Source organism: Bison bison, unplaced genomic scaffold, assembly GCF_000754665.1.
Source record: "Bison bison bison isolate TAMUID 2011002044 unplaced genomic scaffold, Bison_UMD1.0 scf7180017864040, whole genome shotgun sequence".
In the NCBI taxonomy this organism is placed as follows: Eukaryota; Metazoa; Chordata; class Mammalia; order Artiodactyla; family Bovidae; genus Bison; species Bison bison.
The window spans coordinates 46,509-56,762 of NW_011494612.1; the positions used below are offsets into that span (position 1 = coordinate 46,509).

The 10,254-nt window shown below is 56.7% G+C and overlaps 1 protein-coding gene across 1 annotated transcript in view; it reads left to right on the forward strand.

The window, feature by feature from the left end:
- Positions 1-6,014: 6,014 nt before the first annotated feature.
- Positions 6,015-10,254, forward strand: part of MYOM2 (myomesin 2) — a 59,229-nt gene continuing 54,989 nt past the window's right edge. Inside the window, exons 1-3 of the mRNA XM_010835274.1 lie at positions 6,015-6,162; positions 7,125-7,343; positions 10,220-10,250. Of these exons, the coding sequence (XP_010833576.1) occupies positions 6,053-6,162; positions 7,125-7,343; positions 10,220-10,250 (360 nt within the window). The 5' untranslated portion in view covers positions 6,015-6,052. The remainder of the gene's footprint in view (positions 6,163-7,124; positions 7,344-10,219; positions 10,251-10,254) is intronic.

The window sequence follows — 10,254 nt, forward strand, 5'->3', positions numbered from 1 at the left end:
CCTCCCTGCACCCACGGCTCAGAGCCTTCTCGGGGTTTGGAGCCCAAACGGTTCAGTGTTTGCTGCAGTCCACTCTCCACAAGAGAGCTGTCTCGGGGTGTCTGCTCATGAACCAGGGAGACTTTAGCTCAGAAGTGCTGGAAATAGGTCTGTGGACCCCTGTGCAGACGGAAGCTGTGGGGGAGGGAGGGAGGACGGGCGGGTAGGGGGTCGGGCCCATGCTCCTTTTCTGGGTCAGTTGCCGCGGTTTCCTGGGTGTGAAAGGTACACCTGTTGAGTGTGGGCGGATGCTCTTAGCGTTTCCATTTTTCCAACTTGAATTGGACTTTTTCCCTCCTGAGATCAGGCTAATGATTTAGGACACAGGTAGCCCCATGGGGCCAGGCGTCCCGGGGTCTATAAATAGAATCTCCTCGGCCATAAATGGACCGCGGCCGGGCCTCGGGAGGCAGCCGCGCTTAGCTGCCCCAGCAGATCCCGCGGCCCTGTGAACCCTCTCCCCTTGGCCAGCCCCTCCTGCGGTGAGTCTCCTCTTCTCTCCTTTGCTCGTGGGAGGCTGGGCAGGGAGGACTGAGGCGTGGGTAGGAGCTGACCGCATTCAAACTCCCAGTGGGTGTCGGGGGAAGAAACGTGAACCAGAGCAGTCCACTCGTCGCAGACAAACGTCAGCCAAGAGTTGGAGTCAAACTTTGAGTTTCTGTGCCAGGATTTGAAACTTTCTGTGCTGTTAGGCACTTCTGAGCCCGTTCCAGCCCTCGCACCTTAGCCTGGATTTTGCAGCATCTCCAGGTTCCCCAGTCGGTTGATGGATGTCTGCAATTTTCTGGAGCCTCAGAAATGAGAGCCTCTGGCAAGAGAGGGCAGGTTTGAAGTGGTGTGAAATAAAGCTGGATATTTTCTTAAGAGAAAAAGAGAACCCAGGGCCATTGCACTCTGATCCGGACTGCAGCGTCTCAGGGAGGGGACAGCTCCGTGCTTCTCGTCACTGTTTCCAAGAGCTCCCGTCACAGCAGCAGGCTGCTCCCCCAGCTCTTCCATGCGTTATGAGCCTGCACAATTCCCCCTCGGTTCCCCTGAGAGAGCCAGAGTGCTGGTCATGCTTTTGAAACGCTGCCCCAGAGGACGGCAGTGGGGTTGGAAGCCTACACCCGGGAGGTCCAGGGTGCGGGGGGAGCAGCGAGGCAGGAAGGTGGGGGCTCAGTGGTTGGAATCCCATGGGAGGACACAGGCTCGAGCCCTGGTCCTGGCCGGGGAGGATCCTCCATGCCACACGGTGCCACCAAAGAAACCCAGAAATGCTGCTCTCTCCCCACCTCCTGATCTAAGGTCCTGCCCTGATGAATACAGCAGTAACACAGGCTTCCAAGAGCACTCGGGGCAAAGCTGATTTAGAGTTCTGTCCTAGAGTAAGGCTGGGCCGTACGTGTAGGGCATCTGTGTGAGGCTCACGCTGAACTAGGGAACTTGGCCCACGTGTTCTTATGGAGACAAGGAAACCAGTGGGTAAAGTTTGTGGGGTGAAATCTCCGGATAATCTCCTTTGTTGCTAGTTCTCTCCATTTGTGAAAACTGCAGCAGGCCGCTGGGCTGCTGGAGAGGGCAGTGCTCCTGTCCAGGAAGCAGCGCCTTATCCTGTTTCTCTGTCTAATTTGATCCTGCTTAAGCGCCGGGGCGGTGTGGACCAGCTCCCGGGGACTGCAGCAGCAAGGAGGGAACTGCTAAGACATTCAGTCCCGGGGCTCAGAGGCTATTTGGGGAACACTTGAAAAACTGGCTACCAGACGTTAGGCGTCAGGCCGCGTCAGGGGGTGAGGATTTGAAGGGCTACTCTGTGCTCTGTTGTTACACTGACTTCTGGGCTGAGTAGCTTGGAAAGCCTCAGGGAAAGCAGTCCGTGTTGGGAACCGGGATGGGGGCCGGCTCCGTTGGGGTGGGGGGTGGGGCGGGCCGGCTCCATGGGCTGAGGGGTGGGGGCCGGCTCCACGGGGTGGGGGCGGGGCGGCTCCTTGGGGTGGGGGGTGGGGGCCGGCTCCACGGGGTGGGGGCGGCTGTGTGCTCTGTTCTCTGGAGGCGCTCGCACCTGCTGTGCTCGTGGACTCTGACCGCGTTAGCTGCACAAACCACACTTTCTTTTACTGCATGGAAGTAAATGGACATGTTTCCACGGATTAAAGTCCTTCTGGGGACATGGGTGATGACTCCGGTCCATCCTCATGGGACGGGACCAGGGCGGAGCCTGCCACGGAGGCACGTCCAGCTCGTGTTTCATTTCGTGCTCACGATCCCCAAACGTGTCAGGGGCACCCGTGGGTGGAGAGCAGCGGCTCCGGGTCAGACGGACGCTCAGCTCTGCTGCCGGGAGCCCGGGAGCAGGCGGCTTATTTTCATCACCTGAGGTGGCTTCCTCGCAGGAAAGGTCGAGACTCAAACCGGGACAGAAGGAGACCACGCAGCTTGAGTTGTGTAAATTCACTCACAGTTGTAAACAGCGAACCCCGTGTGCTTTGACCACGGTTGACTGGTTGACTGTGTACCTTTGGTATGGAGGACGGTCAGTGGTCAGAGTGGGGTGTTGTCTCTGGAGGTCACAGAGCCTGGCCACCGGTGTGCCCAGTGTGCCCTGCCCCCTCCCCCAGCCCCTCTGTTCTCCGTGAAAGACGCTGACCCGGGTGGGCGGTGGGGTTAGAGCTGGGCTCTGGCCCCAATGCCTCCTCCCCTGGGACTCACTCCCTTAGGCTGTGCTGGGGGCAGCTGAGGGGTCAGTGAGGGGATTGTTTTCCTAAAGAGGAGAAAGCGGAGGGAGGTCTGTGCAAACATGCTGTCACCCCTTCCTCTTGGAGGATCCCCAGAGGGCAGCTGGCTGTGTCCCCATGGTCCCCTGAGACCCTGGGGCTACAACTCTGGAGCAGGGGCTGGGCCTGCAGGGCTCATTTCCACGGGCATCCTCCCCGCATCTACAGGCCCCGGGCAGGCAGGGACGGGCACAGCTGGGCAGGTTCTAGAACCCGAGGTCCACCGAGCAGCGCCTGCACGGGGCCTGGCGTGGGCTCTGGCTGTGTGGCAGTCCCGCTGGCATGGGTCTCATGCACAAAGGTAGGAGTTCGCTGTCAGCCTGGAGCAGGCACCCCCAAGGCCTCTCCATCCTTGAGACGCAACCAGCCGGGGTCCATGCGTGGCTGGCACGGACAGGTGCACCCGTTGTGGGCGGGGTGGATGTGGGGGAGCCTCCTGGATCTCTGGGCAGGATGTCTACTCAGTGAGTGGAGAAGCGTGTGGGCTGGGGGCTAGGTACCGCCGGGCCCCTGATGTCCTGGGGGACACATCTCCGGCAAGTCCACAGTCAAAGCAGGGGAAGGGCAAGCACTCGACTCCAGCCCTGCGTCCCCATCACCACAGAGGGCTCGCCCGCAGCAGGAGAGGGTGGGTTCGCCAGCCACCCGTCAGCCCAGCACAAGCTGGGCGCCTACTGCACGTAGAGCCCGCGGGGTGCTGGCTCTGAACAGGACTGGGGTCCTGCCAAGGGGCGGCTGCCTCTTTGGGGCTCTAGCTGCTACACTCTGAACACATCCTGACAGCTTATTCTCCCCTGTCACCTTGGCCATTTTTGGACTCTTCCCTCTGCCAAGAAAGGCGACAGATTTGACCGGTGGCTCAGCAGAGACATGTACATATCATGATGGGCCAGGACACCGGTGCAGCCGCAGCTGCAAGGCGTCCTGGGCTTCTCTGCCGTAGGACTCCTCCCCACGAGCTCACGGCCGGTGGGAGAAGGCGTCTCGGAGATGAAACTGGCTCCGAGTGGTGACCCCTGGCCCCCAACACATGGACTCAGTGACCCGTTTCCAGAGATGGAATGTGTGCCTTCTTAGAGGGGAAACTTTCCTTGAAGATTTGCTCTGAGTCACTCCCTGGAAAATCCCAGGGATGAAGTTGAGGGACTGCAGATATTAAAATGATAAGCGTGTGCTTTCAGATGCCCCGTCCTGCCTACACAATTAAGCTCGATAACAACAGACACTAGTGTGCCAGGCACAGACGGCCACTGGTGTAGGTGTGCGTTCCTCCCTGCGGAGCATGCACGTTCAGCCAGAGGTCCGGTTTAGAGACAGAACAAGAGCACCAAAGCCACGCAGAGCGCTGGAGGGTCGAGTCCCTCCCAGGGCTGCAGGTGTCCGAACCTGCGCACTTGACCTCAGAGTCACAGCACCTCTTTCAGAGCCGGGTGGGATGGAGGGGCTGCGTCTGCATCGGCTCCCTTAGGCGGAAGTTTCTGTTGTGTGTTTACAGTCAGACGTACACCATGTGCCACACGCTGGACCCCAGGGATCCGTGGTGGTTGGTTGACTAGCTGGCTTTTAGGAGGGAATTTGGAGATGAGTTAGTGCAGAAAAGTATAAAAGGCCCAGGAAGAGCAGTCTGGTGGTGTCTGGACCTGGTCTTCTATATGCTTCTGTGTGCACACAGGGCATTTCTGTTTGCTTTTGGGAAATCACTCCCCTCTCTGGCCACGGGGGCACCTGCCCATCCTCCCCCAAGGGCAGGAGCTTGGCTAATCCCCAAGGACCTTGCCAAGCTCTGCAGTTCTGCGATTCTGGGAGATCACAGACTAAAGGGACCTGATTGTGAGTCACAGACAAGGAACAAACCCTGTGTTTGGAAGGCTTCCTAGCCTTTGCTCAGGGGTGTGGGTAGCAGTGTGGAGTGGGGGGCTCGCCGCAGGCAGGACCCTATGCTTGCCCCTCAGCTTTCACCCTGTCCTGTGGGCTGTGCTCTGGGCCAGATCACTCCAGTTTGAACACAGAAGATGAGAATGGACTGGGGTTTGGGGGGGTCCTTGAGGCCCTCTGTCTGGAGGTCAGCAGCCACAGGGCCTGGGGGACGCTGTCTGCTCCCCTCAGAGAGGCAGGCAGCTGGGAAGCTGGCGGGCTACTGGCTTGGCGGGCACGTGCAGCACATGCTGCTAACACGCCTTGCCTCAGACCCCCACATTCCCGCCGCAGGGGGCCCCCTGTCTCTGGGATCTAATGCTTGGTAATCTGAAGAGCTGATCATAGGTATAAAGTACATGATAAATCTAATGCACTTGAATCATTCCAACCCTGCCCCCTCCAGTCTGTGGGAAAACTGTCCTCTTCAAAACTGGTCCCTGGTGTCAAAAAGGTTGGGACCGCTGTTCTAGCAGAGAGAAGCTTGGGGAGAATTTAGCCAAAACACACTCACTTTCCTGCACCCTGCAGGCTTTGAGCTGGGCTCCGTCCCCAGGCCTGCTCCCCCAATGAAGTAAGCTGACAGGTCGCCCGTGAGTGGGCCAGGCTGTTAGACGGGTGGGCCTGGGTGTGTCCTGGAGACACCATCCTTTCTCAAGGCCCCGTCAATCAGGAGTGGCTTCAGCCCCTGTACAGATGCTGAATGCTCCACATGTGGCTGTGGTCTTTGCAGAGTGAAAGCTCTCCTGTTGGGACCCTGCGACCCTGTGTCCTGCCTCGCCTTGCTCCAGGGATGCCCTCACCCGCCCTGCGGCCGCCGTCACCTCCCCACCCAGAGAGGCTCCTCTCAAACGGCACCTTCTTGGGGGCTGCTGGCTGCCGCACTCCAGGGCCACGTGCCCCCCTCCCGCAACCACTCCACTTCCCAGAGGGTTTCGTGCCTCTCTCTGCTTTGTCTCCTCCTTGCTCGGGTTCTAAGTGTTTGTGTACTACTTTGACCTGTGCTTCAGTTATTTTTATCCTTATCACTCACATTGCTTTCCACATTGCCTGAACAGACTAGGTCGTCTGTAGACACTGGGTGAGTTTATTCATTAAGTGGAAAGTGTAGCTCAGTCTTCTGATTTTTTATGGACTCAAACAAGAAAGGCAGTCAGGTGCCGGGGGACCTAATAGGCGTCCAACACTATTTCCTCTTAGAGAGTCTTCCTTTTGTCCCCTTCTTTTCTTTTAGGAAGGGTTTAGTTAGCTGGACTTGATTCTCGTGTAGGAATTGCAGCAGCCTGGTCAGTGGAAATGCAGGGCCTCAGCTCTGCCTGTTGCTCTTTCCTGCAGAAGTTGCCAAGATGTCGCTCGTTGCTGTGCCCTTCTACCAAAAGAGACACAAGCACTTTGACCAGTCATACCGCAATATCCAGACAAGGTACCTTCTGGATGAATACTCAGCGAAAAAGAAGTAAGTCGAAAGTCACTGATGAGGCGGCTGATCTCGAGTATGAGCTGTGTCTGACCTTGGAGGCTTCCTAAAGCCTAGAGATGAACTGGTTTGGGGGTTCAGGGAGGGCTGTGATCCCCGATGCTCGTGTCCAGAGCAGAGAGGGAGCTGGGAGCCCCAGATGCACAGAAAGCTTTGGGGCTACTGCATGACATCCTGGCAGGTCCCAGCAGATCCTCTTAGATCGGCTCTGAGCCCCGGGTTTAGCTCATGAGGCAGGGATCTTCCTTCACATGCCTTCAGAACTAGAATTTAAAAGCTCACCCAGAAGCAAGGACCATGAGAAGGAACTCCATGGAAGGGAATGCTGGTGGGACTGAGTGTGTAGGGGCAAAGTGATGACTGGATGGAAGCTGATCTCAGAATACTGCTACGTTAATGACAAAGGTAGCAGAAGGTAGACTGCTCTCTGTCTGATGGGCTGGTGTCAAGCTGCAGCTTCATCAGTGAGCTCCTGCGGCGATAATTTAGGAGACGGACACTGGCACTGGCTCTGGCCTCAGCTCCGCGGCCCCTATATTTAGAGCTGCCCGTGGCCCTTGTGGTCGGCTGCCATCCCAGGAACAAACAGAGCCAAACATTCGCTGCCCCTCCCGCAGCCTTGGGGAGCTTCAAATCTCTTAAGATAGACATCACTGCGGCCTCAGGCCAGAAGGGCCTGGCGGGCACCTGCTGGCCCCAGAGGGCGGGCCGGGGTGGCAGGGAGCTGAGTCTGGGGAGAGGGGGCGCCCCTGGGGCTGGACATGGGCAGATGGGGAGGAGGTCACACACAGGGTTGAGTGTGTGCACGCGCGAGCAGGTAGGTGTGTACACACAGGCGCGCCCACAGGCGTGGGTGCCCGTGCATTCCGAGGAGAGGCTGGGGGGATGGAAAGAGTGATGCTGTTTGTAACTACACGTTTGCACTTCTCCCCTGCACCAAGGCGCGCTTCCGCCCAGTCGTCTTTGCAGAGATCGGTCACTCGGAAGTCGTCCTCGCAGAGGGAGTCCAGCCGAGCGGCGTTGGGAGAGTCCACCCTGGGGGAGACCACCCTGGGGGAGACCAGCCTGGGGGACACCACCTTGGGGAGGACCACCTGCCGGCTGTGCGCCAAGAGGATGAGCAGTGCGCTGGAAGAGGAGGCGCAGGAGAGGAAGCGCAGGTAACTCCCAACCCCCGCCACCGCCACACTCGGTGCCCCAGCCCGGGACCGGGGGCTGTGTGGCCAGAGAGCAGGGGCAGAGCTGGAGGGGCCTGGGAGACACGGGGGCGCTCCTGCTGCAGCAAAAGCCACGAGCAGCTGCTTTCGGCCCGTCTTGCTCTGCACCCCCGTCGTCTCCACTGGTCCCTGCAAGGAAACAAGCGGGGTGGCTTTTCTGCACCCTCGGGCAGAGAGGAGCGCCGTGGTCCAGGGGACCCATGTCTACTTCCCCACGACACAGCTGGGCTGGCCTCAGGCCTCTGTCCCCTCCTCGCTAAATGCACTTCCCCACCCAGGGAACATGACTGCCACACTTGGAAACATCGAGACCTAAAGGTGTGAATTGGAGTTTTCAAATTTCCATCAACAACCTCTTGGGCTACCAACGGCCAGCTGTGAGGCCTGCGCTCAAGCAGGGGACCTTCCAGAGAGGGGCCAGGGTGCCAGCCGTCTGTCCTTGTGGACATGGAGCTGCAGGGAGTGGTCTGTGGACCCTCGTGCTTCACATTTCTACTGGCTCAGCTCATGGGGAGAAGCCGCCAGAATGGGGCGGGTGACTGAGAATGCCGGGCTTAAAATTAACCCAGATCACAAGAAGCTGGTGGTCAGCTTACTTGAATCTTCTAAGAACAGAGTGCTTATGCATCTCGAGAATGCTTTGTATCTGCTCTATTTTTCCTCCTCACCTTCTACTTATTTCTAGAAATTTCTCTCTATATCTCTAAAACACTCAAAATTCAAAAGGAAAAAAGGGATTTAGGTCAACATGTTTCAGTCTGAAAGTTGCACTATGACTAAGGAATCTGTTTAATGAAAATATTGTATAGCTGGAAAGATTAGCCTTTATTTTTGAAAATTTGAATTATCTTTAAATGCCTTATGGGAATGTTGTCCTGTAAATTAATTTTATTGTCAAGAGAAGACTTATTTTTTCAAAGAATCGATTCAAAATGTGTACCTTAAGAAATTGGGTTTTTATGTGTTGGATTATAGCAGAAAGAGTTCTACTCTACTTAAGTTGTGGCACAGCAAGTGACAAGACCCGAGCCTTATCACTTTATCTTTATTTGAACCATCAGTTTTATTAATAACTTGGCGTGATCTTGTCCCATAAGTTCCCATTCCTCAGTTTCCTGAGGTGAAGTGGATGAGGAAAGTAAACTTGTGTTGATTTGAACAGTTAGGGAGTCGTTACTGTGACTCGTGTGGTTTCAGCAAAAAATGACTTTTGTGACAGTTCTGGCCGTTGGAAGTTTGCCTAAAACCTTTGCTACTGCTCTCCTGCAGTAGCAAATCTGACTCAAGAATGTATTTTGATTCTCGGTGACTGGTTATAATCTTACTGTGTCCCTGGAGCTCAGGGTGAAAGTCAGTCCGTCTGAGCAGGTGCAGTGTGGACAGGGCTCGGCTGTGCCCGCCCTCCACGGAGCCCAGCACCCAAGCTTTGGGCGCTGCTTTTAGGACCCTCACAGGGTTTTACTCTCACACCCCGTGTGCACATCTCCCGTGCAAAAGATCCTACAAGGTCCTTCCTCCCTTCAAAGCGAGCCTGAGTACAGCTGGAGGTTTTGGTGAGCTGAGCCAGAATTGGTGGAGATTTTGTAGCAATTCCCGCTCTGTCCTGGCCACAGAGGGGAGCGGGTGTAGGGGGATTTGAGGAGTTAGATGAATTCCAGTCCTGGTGATGATTTCCTACTCTTGCTGGCCAAAACCGTTTCTGAAAGCACATATTTATTCCTTACGTCCTGTGGCAGACAGGAGTTTAATCTACAGTTAAACAGTAGATTTATCTGGACAAATCAGTCTTTGGTGAAAGACGAAATTGTGGCTCAATCAGTGTGAGTTAAGCTATGAGCTCTTCATGTGAGATAAAAGCCAAGGTGGCACCAGTGTGCTCTGAAGGGTCTGGGTGTGTCCTCCTGAAAGGAGGATTAGCAGTGTCCCTTTGATGCCTGTCTGTCTGTCCTGGGCAAAGTGGGCCTCCCAGTCTCACGCAGCTGTCCAAGGGGTGTGTCGTTAGGGCAGAAGCTCGGACACTGACATTACTCGGCACAGGAGGATGGGGTCCTGGCCTCCTGGACAGGGACCAGCAGGGACACTTTGTCAGTGTCCTGAGTGAGGGTGTTTGGAGCGAGGGGCAATTCCAGTTCAATTATAAATCACTAGGGGCTGGTGGTGCCATCAACAAGCCCCATGCTCGTAGTTTGTACACAGGTCAAGGTGGGACTTCTGATCCTTCAGTCTTGCTAGGACAGTCTGCGGCACGTGCAGAGATCCATCACTGCTGTGTCTGTCACTTCGTGGGATCCCTGCAGACAAGAAGGCTCCATTTCTGGGAGCCCGCTTAGCAGGTCCCCGCTGTCTCCAGCACAGACTCGCAGAGCCACTTGCGTGGACGAGTCTCCTGGAGTGAATGGGAGCCCGGCAGCCAGGATCAGGGTGTCCAGAGCCGGCCTGGAGCCTGGATGCCGGCTGGGCAGGGGTGTCGGGGGTCATCTGTGGGCCCACGGCAGGCAGCCCTTGGCAGAAGGAGTGGGGCCCTCATTTCTCCGCCCCTATAGACCGAGAAGCTGCCGACTGTGTGCTCTGGAATACAGACTATTTCACTCTGAATTTGCTAGTTCAGAAGGCTTTACCTGGGTCTTTAATTCACTCAGACATGGCAGCCTCAGGTGGAGACGAGTGGGTTTTGTGTGACGCAGGGCTCGCGGAACAAGCGAGCGGAGGGGAACATGAAGAGGGGAGCTGGCGGAACCAGCTTTCCACCCCAGGAGATCCTGGGGAGGCGGGGTCTGGCCCCGCCCATGGTAAGCGCGCCCCCTTCTCGGCTCGTGCAGGTACCAGTCGATGGTGGCTGCCTACGGGGAGGCCA